Source organism: Aplidium turbinatum, chromosome 7 (assembly GCF_918807975.1).
Source record: "Aplidium turbinatum chromosome 7, kaAplTurb1.1, whole genome shotgun sequence".
NCBI lineage: Eukaryota > Metazoa > Chordata > Ascidiacea > Aplousobranchia > Polyclinidae > Aplidium > Aplidium turbinatum.
In genome coordinates, this window is record NC_137478.1 from 2,629,745 (window position 1) to 2,646,793 (window position 17,049).

The following is a 17,049-nucleotide window of genomic DNA, read 5'->3' on the forward strand; positions in this document are numbered from 1 at the left end:
TAGTGTAAACGTAAATCGAGGCAATCTTTTTGCGGGGAGCTATTAATTTGTTACCGGTACCTGGTTGAGCAATTAACGTTATTTTATGATAATTTAACGTCACTAGATGTCGAATTAATGTAAAACAAATGTAAATTTCTTATTGGGTACTATTGTTACGCAATATAACCCGCCGGGAAAATTAAATCGATTTGTGTTGCCTTGAACATTGAATCAACCCAAAATTAACTTACTTTCCCCTGTGAGTTATATAACGTGAATTACTGTAACAGCAGGCGTATCGCGTTGCTCGCTTTATCGCTAGTTTTGGTATTATTACATCACAACAAATCAAACAGTGAGGTCATGATAGACTACTCTAGTATATTTTTCGCTTCTCGCTTTACATGTTTTGGTACAACTTTTTCATAATAAACGTTCACATGCAATTGCCGAGGCAATTTCAACTTTTGCCGTTTGGCCTCTCCAATGTTTTTGCAAAAGTAAAAATATACTAATTTCGAAGACTAGAAGTAACGTTTGTCTGTTCTAACTTTTCTCAGATAAAACACGACAACGTTTCACAGCGAAACTTAATGTTGTAGCCAGTCAGGAAGTACAAATTTTCGTTTGTATCAGCTACTTCAAAGGAAATATTTTCATCAGAAAAAATGACCAAAATAAATAAAAAATGACCGAATTTTTTCAAGTCAGTTCGGACGAATGACCGAAAAGTCTCAGCGAAAAAAAAAACCCAGATCCTAGTATATCTTCTCACTATAGTATTTTATTCATTTTGTACCTACCATTAAACCTAAATTGAATAACATGATATAATATGCGTTCTTCTGTTGCAAAGTAAGCTGAACTATCACTAGATGTATAAGGTGATAACCTGCTTTTTCCCACATTTTGTCAATCAGACACGACTAACTTCTTCAGGGCGCTAGGTCATTTAGTCACTACCGGTACCTGAAGAAGTCAGTTGTGTCTGATTAACAAAACATAGGAAAAAGTTCAGCTTAGATTGCACCAGAAGAACGCATCATGTTATTTAACTAAGTGCCTGGTGAACAGCCTCATTCAATTTTTAAACCCAATTATTTGTAATTCCAGATTGTATTTAACTAGGATAACACAGTATATAATTTTTTTGAGTACTGGAAACTAGGTTTTGTTAAATTTACAAAATTAACTTTACAATATGTCAACGCCAGCTAGGAGGAGACTTATGAGAGACTTTAAAAAGTGAGTGTTTTTGTTGTTTTGATTAATGTAAATCTAAGCTACCGTACTGAAGATTTAAGCTTTTATAACATGCATAAAATTGATGATGAACTTCCCAAGTGAAAGTTTAAGTTGTACCAACAGTGATGTCAGACCAAGAGTGGCTTTGGCCCAGATAGCATCTTTGGAAGTTAAATTTGTAAATGGCTAGAAAGTACGCTTGGCTCTTCACACAAAAGGAAATGTTTTTTGGAAGTTTCTGAAATTTAAAATTATTAGGCTTTGTGCAGCTGGTTCAAGATATGTTTAACACCAGTGCCAACCACAATAGAGTGCATGACGGATGTCAGTTAATGATCATGTTTTATGTTATGCCAATTACGACAAAATACAGTACATACAGTAAACACAACAGCTGCAAGCAGCAAAGGCACACATAGTCTTCAAATTAGCTGCTCCCTATGTTCTTCTTCTTCAACAGATTAATCATGTTTGATCAGCTGTGATCTTCCTTATGAACTGCCTCCATTTTGTTCTGTCTTTTGTTTTTATTAGTGTTTCCGGCATGCTTTTTATTCCTGTAATTTGCTTGATATTGTCAAAATATTTCATTTTTTGTCGTCCTTTTGCCTTGCACCATCCCAGTCAACATTGAATTTTCCAACGAGTTGCTTCTTGCTATGTGTTCGAAATATCTCAATTTTCTGAGGTTAATGTTATTAATCAGACTCCATTTATAGTTTATTTGTTGGGAAACAAATTCATTTGTTTTTCTTTCCATCCAGCTGATGCGTATTGCGCATTGCGTAATAGTCTTCTGTGACACCACGTTTAAAAACTTTTTAATGTCACGTTTTTTGCATGTCCAAATTTCACATCCATATGTGGCAATTGGGAAAACAAGAGTTTGCAGCAATCTTAATTTTGTGTTTTTACCAATTGACCTCTGTTTCCACACCATTGTAAGTGATGTCACAGCTGTTTTTTCCATAGCAATTCGCCTTCTAATTTCCGTGCTATCATCATAAGTGTCAGTTATGACACTGCCAACATAGCAGAAATTACTTACACTTTCAACAACATTACCACCAATGTATAAGTTTGGACAAATTTCATCCTTTTTACTTATGGCTCCCTATGTACAGAGCAGTTATTTTCATATCCTAAATGCACAGGTCACCTAAGCAATCCAACTTCTATGCTTGTATAAAATGACAGGTGTGTTTATGCAACAGTTAAATAAAAAGTAAGACCAAGATAGAAAGTTGAAAAAAACTTTCTCATGAAAAAACCTGCTAAGTTTTATTACAAAGATCTATGATAGCCCATGTAGAAATTACTCATAGTTCTCATTATTCTAGCTAAGAATGGATAGCAGTAACTTCAGTATCAGATCTTTTGACAAAATTAAAAAAAACATGCAGAACTCTGCAAATAATATACTTTGCGTTATTTCATACAAAACAGTGTGACATTATTCTATTCTTAACTGGGGTAGAGCCTTCACAACATCACTTGCTTGAATTCAAACTATGCAAAATACTTTTATTGGAGCTTGTATAATACTGTATACCGTATATATATTATTTTCTCTGCCAACCTTTAGTGTTCTTTCAAAACAAATCTTTTCAAACAGTACAACAATTAGGCCTACTCCTCTTGTTTACCGCCATCTCGCTGCCTGTTATTGTTTCTAACTTGGTTCACTCTTTGTTATTGCCTCCTCTTTTTGTAGTTTTTTTTTCTGATTTGTATGAGGGTGGCAGCTGACTTGTCTTTTGCTGTCATCATAGTACCAGCAGTGTAGTGTGTAACTTAAATATAATAATGTATGTGCTGTAGCACTAAACCATCATCAAAGAAGCCTGGTCTTCATACCAAAACATCAGGGTGAATCAGTTGTACACTAAAACAAATAAAAATAATTTGAATCTACTAATATGTGTATTGTGCAGTGATGTACGCGCATACAAAAAATATTGACGCCGTCAGCGTAACCGCAAACGTTCGAAAAATCATACGCTGTATGCGTAAACATAACTTGTAAAAAAAGTTGGCGGCGTCAGCGCATAGCCTACACTAGCGTAAACTCATTTTGTTTGCTAGGTGCTGAACATTCACACGGTATAAACCACTTGAAACAAACAAGTTTTATTTTGAATTTCCACGAAGAAACACAAGCATCTGAAAGTGTTCATTTTGCTGTGTTTTGGTTCCAATATGTCTTTGCCCATTAAAAACATTCTTTCAACTGCAGCGCTGGAAGGTATTGGCGTGTTGTAGCGGAAAAAAAACACATTAAAAAGTATGCATTGATGCTATGCGCTAAAAAGACGAGAAAACTTTACGGCGTAGCCTCAAGCGCACACTCTCCAAAAAAATGTGGCCGCAAGCGTCAGCGTAAACAAAAAGTCTACGGCGTAGAATTTGCGGCGTATACGTACATCTCTGGTATTGTGTAACACAGTCACTATGAATGCAACAAAGAATAGATGGTCATTTGATCAACAAAATTTGATTCTTGTTCACAGAATTCAAGATGATCCTCCCACAGGAGTAAGTGGAGCCCCTTCAGAACATAATATAATGGTTTGGAATGCTCTGATATTTGGACCTGAAAATACCCCATTTGAAGATGGAACTTTTAAATTGAAAATAGAGTTCACAGAAGAGTATCCTAATAAGCCACCATCTGTTAAATTTGTATCAACAATGTTTCATCCTAATGGTTAGTAACTTGTTTAATGTTTATGGGTGGCGTTATTTGTCATTACGTAATTATGTATTCATTTACTCCTGATGCTACTGAATTTGTTAAATCATATCTCTTAAATATGTTTTCATCATTTGATCACATGACACCAATCTTTTATTTTCTGATGCCCGCGTTTTCTTTTTAAAGGGTAAGAAAGCTTGGGTAACACAAAACATTATTAAATATTCTTGTTAATTAACATCATCTGTTGATTTCAAGATTTCTGTAATTCACAGCTTAGATGTTTGATTACATCTTTGTTGTCAGTCTAATGGTGAATGATAGCCAAGTAACATACTGTAATTCTTTGGGCACCAGTATCATATTTTTCCTTGCAGTAAATAAGGTTCAACAGACCGACACAGCTTACACATGTTGCTTCATTGTAACCACAGTGGAATGCCAATGCACATAATTTTCGTTTCTACCACTAGTTGCAATGTTCATCTGCTGAAATTGAAAGTCAAAGCAACAACAAACAGGATGGTTTATTGGTTCACTGACGTTTCGCGCACCATGACATTGAGCATCCTCAGAACGAATAACATACAAAATAAAATTTTACAAGGTTATTTACTGCAGTGCGATTGAAGGCGAGAAAAAATAAAACACACAATATTTTTAAAAATTGGCCACTAGTGCTAGAAACTATAATTGTTCTGATGTACACCCAAACTTTTCAGTATTCAGCACATAATTTTATTGTTACTTGTTCAATGTTCAGTCTATGCCGATGGTGGGATTTGCCTGGATATCCTGCAAAATAGATGGAGTCCGACATATGATGTTGCATCAATTCTGACCTCCATACAGGTTTGTATTATGCAGAACATCTCTATAACGTCTACTTTTCAGGGTCATGTACTGTATGTTGTGCTTTTAAAATGTTTTTATGTCGTGTTTAAAGATATCATTTGACACTTCTCGAAGGGGAGGTGGAACAGCCATATTGCGTCATAGGGATTGGCGAAAAACGTTATGGTTTATGCGTGGGAAGTGAAAAAAGTGGTGCCATATGCTTACCTTTTATATGATTACCTTTTAAAGCATTACGAAATAGCTACCCTTTGACGACTGAAAAAATCTGAAATGCACAACCTCTGTAAATTGTCTTTGTGTGGCAACACTGAAAAGTGAATACTGAATAGTCATGATTAACTGTACAATTATTCACTAAACTTGCCTGAGCCAACTCTGCTACTGAATAAATATACAAATCTACCGTAGATATACTGCAAAAGTATGAAGATATTTTTGTTTGCAGTCTTTACTTGATGAACCAAACCCAAACAGTCCCGCCAACAACCAAGCCGCCCTTTTGTACACAGAGAATCGCCGCGAGTATGAACGAAAGGTTTCGAAAATTGTTGAAGATAGTTGGAAAAATGCATATTCAAAAACCTAGTAACAAAAGTTTCTTTCGTGTTGTGTTTTTTGTTTTTCAATGTGCATATAATATCTTTTTGGATTTCTGTTTGGACTGATTGTTTTTGGTGACACTCCGCGAATTGTGTTCATATTTTTACTTGTTTCATTTTCTGCAAAACCAGCCAACTGATGGATGATAATCAGAATGCTATAAAACATTTTATTAAGGTCTAAGAAACCAATGTTTCACTGTAATAGGCGGCTGTACTGTTAACCTGAAATCCTGAATCCTTCCGTTTTATGACTTGCACAAGTTTAGGTAGTTGTAACTTGATTTGCTGTCTGTAACTTTTTATTGTCTAAAGATATTGTTTTGGTTTCCAAGAAATCGCTTCAGAAGTTGCCTGCATTTTGATTGTATGCTTCCTTTCACTGCAAAATCTCCTGTACAGATCTTAGACACATACTTTAACCATCTTTTTATTGTTTACAAAGATTCGAAACGTGTACCTTAGGTAATTGAATTTGTTCGATGTTTATTTAACAGACACGTTTGTTAAAAAATTGTAAAGATGGATGTGGCTCATTTGTTGTTGATACTCGAGCCCGAAGTCGTAATAAATCCTTGAAAACGATTGAAAGTGTGTCGCGTTGTTTGACATGCAATTTATGAATTGCATGTAATGCACAGAAAAACCTACGCTCGCTAACGTTTGAATGGCATGGAGATCTGATATTGGCAGTGATTGAGCAGTTTGACTTCCGTACAGTGTAGAGAACTGAGGTCTGAGTGTACAGTAAAAGGTGAGTCACATATTTGATCCAAGCATGGGGGATGAGAAGATAGGCTCTCATTCCATTGAAGATAGGTTCCATTTTCTCGGCAGCCTTTAGTTCATCCGGGGTAGAGGTGAGTAGTATTTTTCAACAATCAGCTTAAGCCGGGAGTCGAACCAGGATGGCATAATTGAAAAGCGAGCGTCTTATCCGCTGAGCCACCGCACCGAGTGTACAATAGTTGACAAAGAAATCAGAGGGTGGAAGACGCTATGTGGATTACAAAAAGGGAGAGTGTAAAAACTTTGCATTATGGGCTGTTCTAATACAGCATCAGATGCAAAGTTGTGGAATCCGGCGAACAATTTAACTCCTCGGTTGATAACTGGCCGACTGCGGTCAAGTTAAAATCCCTCTGACTCCACAGCCCTGATCAGATGACGTCCTGGTGAGAGGGGGTGTAAAAAAGCAATGAAACAACGTCACATGACATTTATTATGCTATCTGAGTTTTTCATGTAGTTGTTCAGAGATTCTATATAGCCCACTGCGCAGAAACTTCCGGTCTGGTATCCAGTAAGTTGCGTTTTATTAGCGGAAGTTGCAGCGCTGTGTTGTAAAACAGAAGACCAATGTCGGCTTGCGCTCTTTGCTTAAAACAAATTATGAAACTGCTTTAAAGAAACTATTAACAAACGACAACATTGTTCTAAAACTACTCTGTGTTAAAGAAACTTGAGCGAAAATAATCTCTCAGGCCTCGAAATAAAGGCTGTTCACTCTGAAAGGTGCCCTTGAAGAGTCAAAGCGCCATGCAGCTGCTTAAATACACCGCACAACTGATTAACTTCCACCGAACAAGGTCGTGTGGCTTCTTGCGTCACAATGCTCTGGGCACGAGTCGGAAATCTTCTACACTAACGCTAGTATTTTCTGCTGTGCAAAGTTTCAATAGGCGTTTTTCTTTAGGTTTATTTTTGCGTGTCGTGTGAGCGAAAGTGAATTTTTCCTGGGCCTTTTCTTTCTTACTGTATGCCAAAACTCAACAAATTTTGTAACCAATTTTGCCTTACTGATATTACTCGGAAATCAAAGCCAGACGTTGTGACGTAAGACTTGAACTAAGTTGCGCGTGATTAGTGTAGAAGCACCTGTACTCCCATCGATTCTAAGCGAAGAATTCACCTTTGTTACGCTGATTCAATGTCATTAGTCGTTGAAGCAACGTAAAAATCGAAAGTTTTCCTGCTTGAATGGAAGCTAAGGGATACGTTTTCTATATGCGCGGGAAGTTATATTCTTGAACCATAGGCATACGAAGCCGAGCAACGTTATCAAGTTTAACATATTAAAGATTATTATATTTACAAAAAACACAAAACTACGCAACAATTAAATATCGAACCTTTTCGACATCCAGAGGTGGGCACCCGCTACTCGGGCCAAAGTAGCGCGCGCTACCACTACCAATTTACAAAAGTAGCGCGCTACTCGGGCCAAAGTAGCGCGCGCTACCGCTACCAATTTACAAAAGTAGCGCGCTACTCGGGCCAAAGTAGCGTGCGCTACCTCTACTTTTGTCTAAAATGACACTAGGAAACACTCAAGTCCCTAGCGACGCAAAAATGACCTTGAAAACGAATGTTATCATTCGTTTACGCTGTCATTTTAACGTCGTTATAGAAAACACATTCTAAGGGAAATTTATTGTTACGCATCTTTCAAAAACACGAGCATTTCAAAATGAGAGTCACTAAGTCCTGCCCGCTTTCGCTTAAGCACATCTTTTCCATCAGAGAAAAGACTCTCCACCGCAGCACTGGAAGGAATGGGGGTGTTGTATTTAATGAACAGATGTTTTAACTCGGTATTCGAAAAGCTCAAGGACTTGCTCTTGTCCGAAAAAAAGGCGTCCACATCCACAATTGCTGCTTCCTTCTGCACCGACGTTTCACGGGATGGCGCAAACACTCCAAAAAATACATCCTCATCGGAGTCATGACTGGTGTTGGTGTCACTCTTCTCGGTATCAACCTGGCTTGATGTCTCCCGCAACAGTCGAATTATATCTGTCTTGACTTTTTCTCGTAGTGCGCCAGCAATCAGCATCACCCGTGGAAACGTAGTGCAGAAATTGTAGCCACGACGTCTTGAAGGAGGGATGAAGACATGATGTCATAACGCATTTCATGTTGTTGAAGCACTTGTTGAATCGTTTCTTCACCCCTTCAAGGACTTTCACTTTCAACTCCTCACAGGTCACAAGATCACTGATCTCGGTCAACTTCTTCCCGCAAATTGTGATGGTTGGAAGCAAGACTCCGTAATATGCCTTGGACCCGCCCTGGAGAATGTCTAAAGCCTGGCAGATAGGCTTCATCACACGGAGATATTCGCCGAAGAAGATGACGTCAGCTAGAAAAGACCGAAACTTTGCAACCAAGCCGATTATATAGCTGCTTGACCACGCCAGTATTGCAAAAAAAAACAAGCATTTTTTTCAATTTAAGTTAAAAAGTAGCGGGTAGCGGGAGTGCGACTGAAAAAAAGTAGCGCCTCTCCCGCTACCACTACTTTTGGAAAAAAATAGCGCCGCTACAAAAGTAGCGCGCTACTGCCCACCTCTGTTGACATCACACGATGTCCTCTTCAGGAATAACATATATACAATTTTTACTACATCTGAATAATACAATGGTTGTTATAACTATAAACAGGAAAAAACGAAAACTGCACAGTACTTCTGACTAGCTCAAACTCAACGAAATAGGCTCTGCGAGAATCAAAGGTAACTGCATCAAAAGGTGTTGAACAGATCACATGATGCGTTGAATTTGAATTCCATACAGAAAAGTGCCATTAAAGATCACATTTTCTCGTGTACAGTATGCAAAAACAACGTTTCTATAAAACAATTTGAGATCATGTCCAGAGGCAGGTCTGAGTATCAAACTAAAATCTTGGAAGCCTTGTACATAAAACGTAACAATCCACCTTTGAACAGACAATTGTATGCTTGCGGCTCATCTTTCTTGCTCTCTGTATTTTTGAATTAGTTTTTTCGCACCTTGCCTTTCTACCACGTCCACATCATGTGATATGTTCAACACCTTTTGATGCAGTTACCTTTGATTCTCGCAAAGCCTATATCGTTAAGTTTGAGCTACCGGTAGTCAGAAGTACTGTGCAGTTTTTGTTTTTTCCTGTTTATAGTTATAATCATTGTATTTTATTTAGATGTAGTAAAAATTGTATAGCCTATATGCTATTCCTGAAGAGGACATCGTGTGATGTCGAAAAGGTTCGATATTTAATTGTTGCGTAGTTTTGTGTTTTTTGTAAATATATATTAATCTTTAATAATTATGTTAAACTTGATAACGTTGCTCGGCTTCGTATGCCTATGGTTAAACAAGACAAACTCTCTACCGAAGCTGTATCAAGTTATATTTTCGCAACAATTGTTCGTGCTATGCAATGACGATTTGTATCGCTAGGTCCTGTGTTATTTCTCGGCGGACAAATATAACCGATCTAGAAGGCACTTCCCGCGAACATCACATGCTATGACATGTCCGCCGTCCGTGAATTTCGAGGCCTGATCTCTATATTTGAAGGCTAATAATCCTAACGACAAGTAGCTGCAAGAATATATACCAGTTTCTACAAAGATGACTTCGCTGTAAAAGGAACGAAGACAACAGTTAGGGCACAATCTGCCTGTCTGTACCATTTCCAATTCGTCTAGTGCGGTACTTTTTCGAATAACTTTGTTTGACACTAGGCAAACTGTTCTACTATATAATATGTCGTCTAATAATCAAAATTTGAATTCTAATACCATAGAACCATTGCTAGAAAGTTCTCAGATAAGGAGACATGACATCCTGCAAAGGCCGATCTGTCGCTAGGCAATTGATCATGGCCGACCTGTCGCAAGGATATCTCACTCTCACTAGAGGCGAATTCCCTACTAATCCGATTAACGCTTCCTTATAGCATGCCTATTGCCTATGCCTTAAAAACAAGTTAGCAATCAACTGGTATTAGAATTAGAAGTTTAAATATTATTCTGTATCTGTTTTCTAAAATAGATCAACAGATGTCCAAGGTTCGAGTCAAACAAGCCAAGAGTAAGCTATGATAAGAAAGTGTTAATCGGATTAGTAAGAAATTCGCGTCAAATCGTCGAGTGGTGAGATGTCCTTGCGACAGGTCGGCCGTGGTCAGTTGCCTAGCGACAAGTCGGCCTTGACAGGATGTCTTGTTCCCCTCAGGTATAGCAAACAACACATAGGCTGGCAACAACATGACAATACCATATGGAAAGGGTAAGGAAAAACGAGAAAATGGCATCATATGATGTTTAAGGTAGGACACCTATGCATTTTCTTTTTTTTTCTATTGATAGTAGAACCATTAAACTTCATAAAATTGCTCATAACATTTGTCAAAAAATAAATTCTAACTACTCCATCTACTCCTCAGTATCTTCAATTAACCTTCAATTTCATTCAAACTTTTATATGTACAATGAAAAACAAGGTTAGAACTAAAGTTCTGGTGTAGGAAATCAAAAAATGTTCAATAGAAAGTCTTTAAATGAAATTTAAATTTTGTCTTTAAACCACTGGCAGCTTGCCCTTGACAAATTAAACTCTTGAAATTGCTATGGCCAAATTTTTATTTTTCAAAAAAAGCATAGGTGTCCTACCTTAAACAACCTCAGACAAAACGCTATTTTTTTTAAACAAAAAATAAATCAAACATTATAATGCCAATAAACACAATTTTAACATTACTGAGTAGAAACATTTCTTTCCACACTAACTTGAGTAGTCCGCAATTTATGAATATGATCCAATGATGCTGTGAGAAAGGGTCTTACAGTGTTTATTTCCAATTGCGTTAAATTGTCAAGCCTTGCATGCCCAGCTTGAAGCTTAATAAATTTGTCAATGCTACTTCTTAATTTAGCTGCTCTGATGTCCCATATGTCTTTGACAAGTGTGCGTATTTCATCTGCATTTGGAATATTATCAATAGCATTCACTAGTAAAAGCTGGGTAATTTCACGAAAATGTGGACTTGGCAAGGCAGTAAAAATTTCATTGTTAACTTCTTCATCTTTTATGTCTTCCAATTTTTCCATTTCCATCCAATGTGGAGGATGGATTCGACATTTTTGACGTTGTTTCAGGCTAATCGCCATCCACAATGGAACCTCAATAGGCAAGCCAGGGTTAAATGGCCCTACATCTCCAGAAATCAAATATATTTTATCAAGTGCAAAATTTGGTGTGATTTTCACAGTCTCTTTTTCAGATATGAACTCAACATCTGCATGCTCCATGTCAATCCAGTTACTTTGGTACGTTTTCAAACTTTAGATCACAGTTTAAGTTCAAAATTCTTAACTAGCATATTGCAAATGTCAAAAAGTAAGCTCTAGAAAGATATGATTGTAAAGAATAAAGCAGCACCAAGATACAGTAGCCCCGCTTGGTCGAACCGAATCAAATTAGTCTGATCGAGCTGGAAAAATTATTTTGCCTTTAGTCCTACTGTAACATGCCAATATTTCTGTGTATGCTCCATTGCTCCTCCTTGCAAAGGTTTTAGCTATTATCAAGTGTTTTTAGTAATGAAAAATGAGCAAAAATAATAACCACTTTGAAGTTTTGATTTATCACCAATATGCGTAAACGATTCTAATCAAGTGAAATACCATAATTATGTTTTACTTTGCACCCTGTAGGACAACATACACAGGCCTCTAACTCCTTTACTTTTCTGGCAACCAAGCATGGCCTACCAAAGCTTCTTGAGCACTGACAGCCAATATAAAAAATCCAGTAAACAGCAAAAAAGCGATTTCCTGCAGCTAACAGAACAGAATTTGTTATTTTTGCACCAAACAGAGCAATAAGAATTAGATGTTGCTTAATGTTGTGTTTTTGCATACATTGAGGTACAAACAAGGCCATGAAAAATACTTGCAGTTGCACTGTAGAGCTAGTCTTCAAGTTTTTATAGATCACCATTATCCATTTTGTGAAACGTTTTCTAGCAATATTTCTCTTCGGCGTGTGAGAGATTCTGACTTGTTTGCAGCTAAGTGAACAGTAACATGCTACTTATTTGGTAGTGATAGAGGTGCTACATTTTTGTCAAATTAGTGGCTTCACCTTCAGTACCGTAGCTCTGTTACATTTTTGTATACCTATATAAAGAGGGTCTACATTTGCTTCAGTCATACTTTCTAATTTGAAATGGAAAAAATGTGTCATTTTTATGAAAATACTGGAGCATAAGAATAAACTTTCATCTAGAACTTGTTTTCCACAGCAACAATGAAATGGCAGTGTAAACAAAATTGCAATCCTGATTCAGCACAAACCTATTATAGAGTTTGTTATAGTTTTAGAGTTATAGAACAAGAGTTTGAACTTACAAACTGAGGTTTTTACATCAGATTTGGACATGATATTTTTGCAGGCAAGACCAGGTCTAGACCAAGCTGAATTTTGGCAGAGTTGCATACTTGTAGCAGTTTAAAACCGCTGATGCAGACTTGGGTCATGGGAATTGACAAGAATGAAATTTCTGTTTGTTAAAGTGTAGTGATCTGTGAATTATTCTATGCACTAATTACCTATTAAAAAGCTATCTTTAAAATGCATTGCTCAAGCGCATATCTTTAGAGACTACGGCTCCAAGGCACCAACACTACTTGTTCTTGCAGTTTCTTCATGTACAAAGTTACCGGTACACACTTAACCAAGTACCAACTGAACTGTTGAAGTGGATACTTGCATCATAATTTCTGCAAACTTGCAATACGATTCATTGCATTGCAATAAACAAAACGGTACGCTTCCTGTTTTTGCTCGACAACTAGAACTACGTTATGTAATGCAGTGTTACACTGAGTAAAACTCAGCACTCAGTAGAGGATTCAATTCAACTCAACCGTCCCAACTCCCAACTGAATGATTGAAGCAGTGCTTCCACTTTTACAAAGCATGATTACCACTTGTATTACCACATTTGTCCTCAGATTACCACATTTTTTACTGTGATTTTTCACCCGATCTTAACCGTATTTCGATTTACTTTTACATTAACACAGTGGCTATTTTTACCCACTTGTTGCCATAGTTACTATCAGGTGTTGTCAGAGTTAGGATTAAAGTTAGTAAGGGTTAAGGTAAGACTTAGGAATAAGGTTAGGGTTTTGATCTTTACCCAGATCTAAAAATAAGTTTTTGTTTTCAACAGCTTTAAACTTTTCTCAAATTACGACAGAATTCCTTATCCGGCAACGCTATTATTTGGTTATATTTACATTTTACACTATATAGTGTAAAATAAGGCCTAAAACAACTACTCAGTTTATTCATAGAACGTCCGAAAAAAGAAAGCAAAGTACCAGTAGCTTAGCCAGGAATTTCGAAAGGGGGGGTTTTGACGGCCGCCGGGCTTCGCCCGCCGGCCTCTTCGCCAAAGGCGATACCCACCCAGCGCGGAGGGTCTGGGGGGCCTCCCCAGAAAGTTTTGAAAAATTACTTTAAATTTGGTGCATTCTGAGAGCATTTTCAACAAAAATGTGGGTATAAATATTCCTGTAAAATGGTGCTGTCTGGTGGCATAGCAAAAGAATAAGATAATGTTTTCTTGGGAATTTTTCGGTAATAAAGCTAAGTCTCTATGTTTTCTTGTTGCTAATTCCTGGCTGAGATGTTTGAATGTTTAGTATTCGCAAAACTCGCTCTTTTAATGCAGTTTCGTTTAAAATTAGGCAAACTTTGTTTTAGAGACTGAAAGCATCATTCTCAATATCGTGACGTCACACGCGTGCCAAAGGGGGGTTGTAACCCCCAAACACCCCCCCTGGCTACACCACTGCAAAGTACTGTACCGTACTTGACACCGCAGCTAGAATCTGAAAGACGTCTTGACTATGAATATGATCACATGGTCACCCAACCTTCAAAGTCAAAAGTCAGGACACATTCCAAAATCAAACCGAAAACAGAGGAACATGCTTGTCACATGCTGTTATAAGTAGTTTTTTGCATATCTGTTCGATTTTGGAGGACAACAGTTTAAATGCTCTTATTTATTGATAGTATTTTATGTCAAATTTTCAAAATTTATAATTTCCACATTTTGGCAACATTTCCACACAAAATTTCCATATTACCACATTTTTACCACAAGCATAATGAAAATTCCACAATTGTGGTTATGTGGTAATTACGAAATTACCACAAAAGTGGAAGCGCTGGATTGAAGGTTCAAGCAGGGTTGCCAGATTCAAAATAGCTTTGCCTGCCAAATGTTTCGTAAAAACCGCCAAAAAATGCCAAATTTTTCAGGGTTTCAAAAAAAATGCCAAAAAAAATGCCAAACTGTTAGTGCGGCTTGTCCTGTTAACCAGCAAGGCCATACACCATAATATATGGTGCTAAATATAGCTCTGATGGTATATTGTCTTAATTTAACTTGATAGACCACTTAGTATGAATAATGAAACACAAACTGTATATATGTATCAAGCTAATAAATTAAAACAAACTTTCAAAGGTTGTAGGGGGCATCCAAATAGTTGAAGCTATCAAGTATCAACGAAGCGCATTAGAAGAAGGTGATAAAGACCAATTGGCCTGGGGGGAATCTATGGGGAAGGGCTGCTTTTCTAGCAGGTTTTATAATCTCGATAAACAGATTGCAATGCGGCAGATGCAAACGCGAAAAGGACATAACACTAGTAGTACGTATATAACGCAATATGAGAAGGCGATCAAGCACTGCATGCCCGTATCCTTTAGGCTATAAGGTTTTGGATAGGCCTATAGTGCGATTGTCTCAGAAGTGTCTTGGTGTTTGAGGATCTCACTACCGGCCCAAATTATCATCTCAACGGCCCTGCTGATCACGCCCAGTATATAACGTCTGCGCGCGTTGTACCCACGTGAAAAAGGGTTTATTTAATTACTGTAGGCCTATAGCATCTAATGTTTCACTTTTTAATGGGCAAGTTGTCTTGACTATTTGTTGAACTCCACTTCAATTTCCATGTTTGGACATTTTTGCTGCAGCTATAGGCTACGTGACTTCTTTTCTGATCTGAAGACGCTATAAACAGGGCATGTTATGGAAGACGTTAAGCCTATTCCATTTTTCATCTTGAGATTTTCTCCTATTCCATCTCAATAACTTCTTCCATCTGCAATATGTAACTAAATTTAAGCTAAAAATTTTACTGCATTATTTTCCTGAGGATTAAAATACGTTCCGTTTGGTGTTGGAAGGGAACTGACAAGTGACAACTACAATACAAGAAGAATCCAAGGCTGTGGAGTCGGTAAAACAATATAGGCTACGACTCCGACTTCTCGATTTATAACTGGCCGTCTCCGGACACCCCAAGATCCGATTTCACGACTCCAACTGCACAGCCATGGAAAAATCTGTGATCTTGTTTTCGTGCAACTTTAACACCTGTTGTGCAGGAAGCACAGCGAGGTGGAATATGTTTGAGTGGTTATTGTCCTTGTTCTGTCAAGTTATGTGATGCATCAGAGGTATATGTAGAGCAGAGGAGAGGTTCCCAACCTTTTTTACACCGTGGCCCTCTCTGAAATTTGAAAAATCAATGACACCCTATTTTTTTCAACCTTTTGAAAAAATTAAGAAACGTCATTTTCATTAAAAAACAGTAGGTTAAGACCATTTCATGAAGATTTGGGCAAAATGTAGCCTACTAGTATTTTTATTAAATTTTGATTTATTTCTTTTGTTATATAGTGTTGGAGTGGACTTATTATTATTATTGTAACTGTCTCCGCCGCCAGTGTAGCCAGGGGCGCCGGAAGCGGGGGGCAGGGGGGGCGGATGCCTCCTGCAAGAAGCTTTCCCAGTCCGAGGATAAAGATTCAATCAATCAATCAGGTCTACAAAAAGGTAGCACTCCGCACTTAAACCAAGTTCTTCTGCAGACACAAAGGGGCGTCTTGATTTCAGCCGCTGCGTAATAGGCAAACTTGGACAACTAGAATTTGTGTAGTCTTTCGAAATTAGATTAGAATTATAATTAGAGTAGCCTAATTTAAGATTTACAAATTAAACTAGGATTAGAATTAGAGCTATGCAAGTTTTCACAAATTAGAGTAGAATTTAAATTATAGATTAGAATTAGTTGGACGCAGTTGTCACATATCTTCTTTTAGTTGGATAAAACGCCAATGTGATTGTGGTAACGCGGGACCAAAGTGTCATTCCACCATCACAGTGCCAAAATCATTACGTCATAATATACATTGTAACGTCAGTGAATTGATGAGTTAATCGAATTTTTCATGACTTTGCTGCTCAATGGATGGAATGACACTCTGATCTTGATCGTTTATTGCATTTTCTTTGTACCCTATAACGTTGATAAGAGCGCAGTATCCTTCCATTTGCCCAAAAATACTGTTGGGCAAGCTAAAATTTTTAGTAAACCTGGAGATTGGATAAGAAGTAGGCTACAATTAGAGCGAACAAGTTTTTACCGAATTAGATTAGAATTAGAATTACTGACATTTCGCTCCAATTTATCGAATTAGACAACTAGAATTATGTAGTTGTCCAAGTCTGTTTATAGGTGGTGGTCGCTTGAATGCTGCATGGAGGGGATGGTCGGGGTCCAGAGCGCGAAGCGAGCGAGAGAAATCGTGGTTCCTTTGTGGCGTATAGCTCAGCGAGTTGGATGCCTGCTAAGATTGGTAGGCTACTGTAGGTAGTCCATCGGAGTGGGACGCAGGCATATAGCCTAGTCACAGTACGCAGTGCGTCGTTGATGGCGGTAACAATGTTGTGAATGTGAGAACTACGGCATCAGACAGGTGCGCAGTAGCCTACTTAGCGGTGAAATGAACAATAGGGCTAAGGTAGCT

The 17,049-nt window shown here is 37.7% G+C and overlaps 2 protein-coding genes across 2 annotated transcripts; one reads left to right on the plus strand and one right to left on the minus strand.

Moving 5' to 3' along the window:
- Window positions 1–1,088: 1,088 nt before the first annotated feature.
- LOC145774151 (ubiquitin-conjugating enzyme E2 A) lies at window positions 1,089–5,964 on the plus strand. The gene is made up of 4 exons (XM_082585317.1): window positions 1,089–1,227; window positions 3,738–3,934; window positions 4,686–4,774; window positions 5,226–5,964. Exons 1-4 carry the CDS (start codon window positions 1,184–1,186, stop codon window positions 5,364–5,366), a joined length of 471 nt encoding a protein of 156 aa, XP_082441443.1. The 5' UTR covers window positions 1,089–1,183; the 3' UTR covers window positions 5,367–5,964.
- Window positions 5,965–9,542: 3,578 nt separating this feature from the next.
- Window positions 9,543–11,459, minus strand: LOC145774580 (DNA replication complex GINS protein PSF2-like). The gene has a single exon (XM_082585848.1). The coding sequence runs from the start codon at window positions 11,457–11,459 to the stop codon at window positions 10,905–10,907; it is 555 nt and encodes a 184-aa protein (XP_082441974.1). The 3' UTR covers window positions 9,543–10,904.
- Window positions 11,460–17,049: the final 5,590 nt, after the last annotated feature.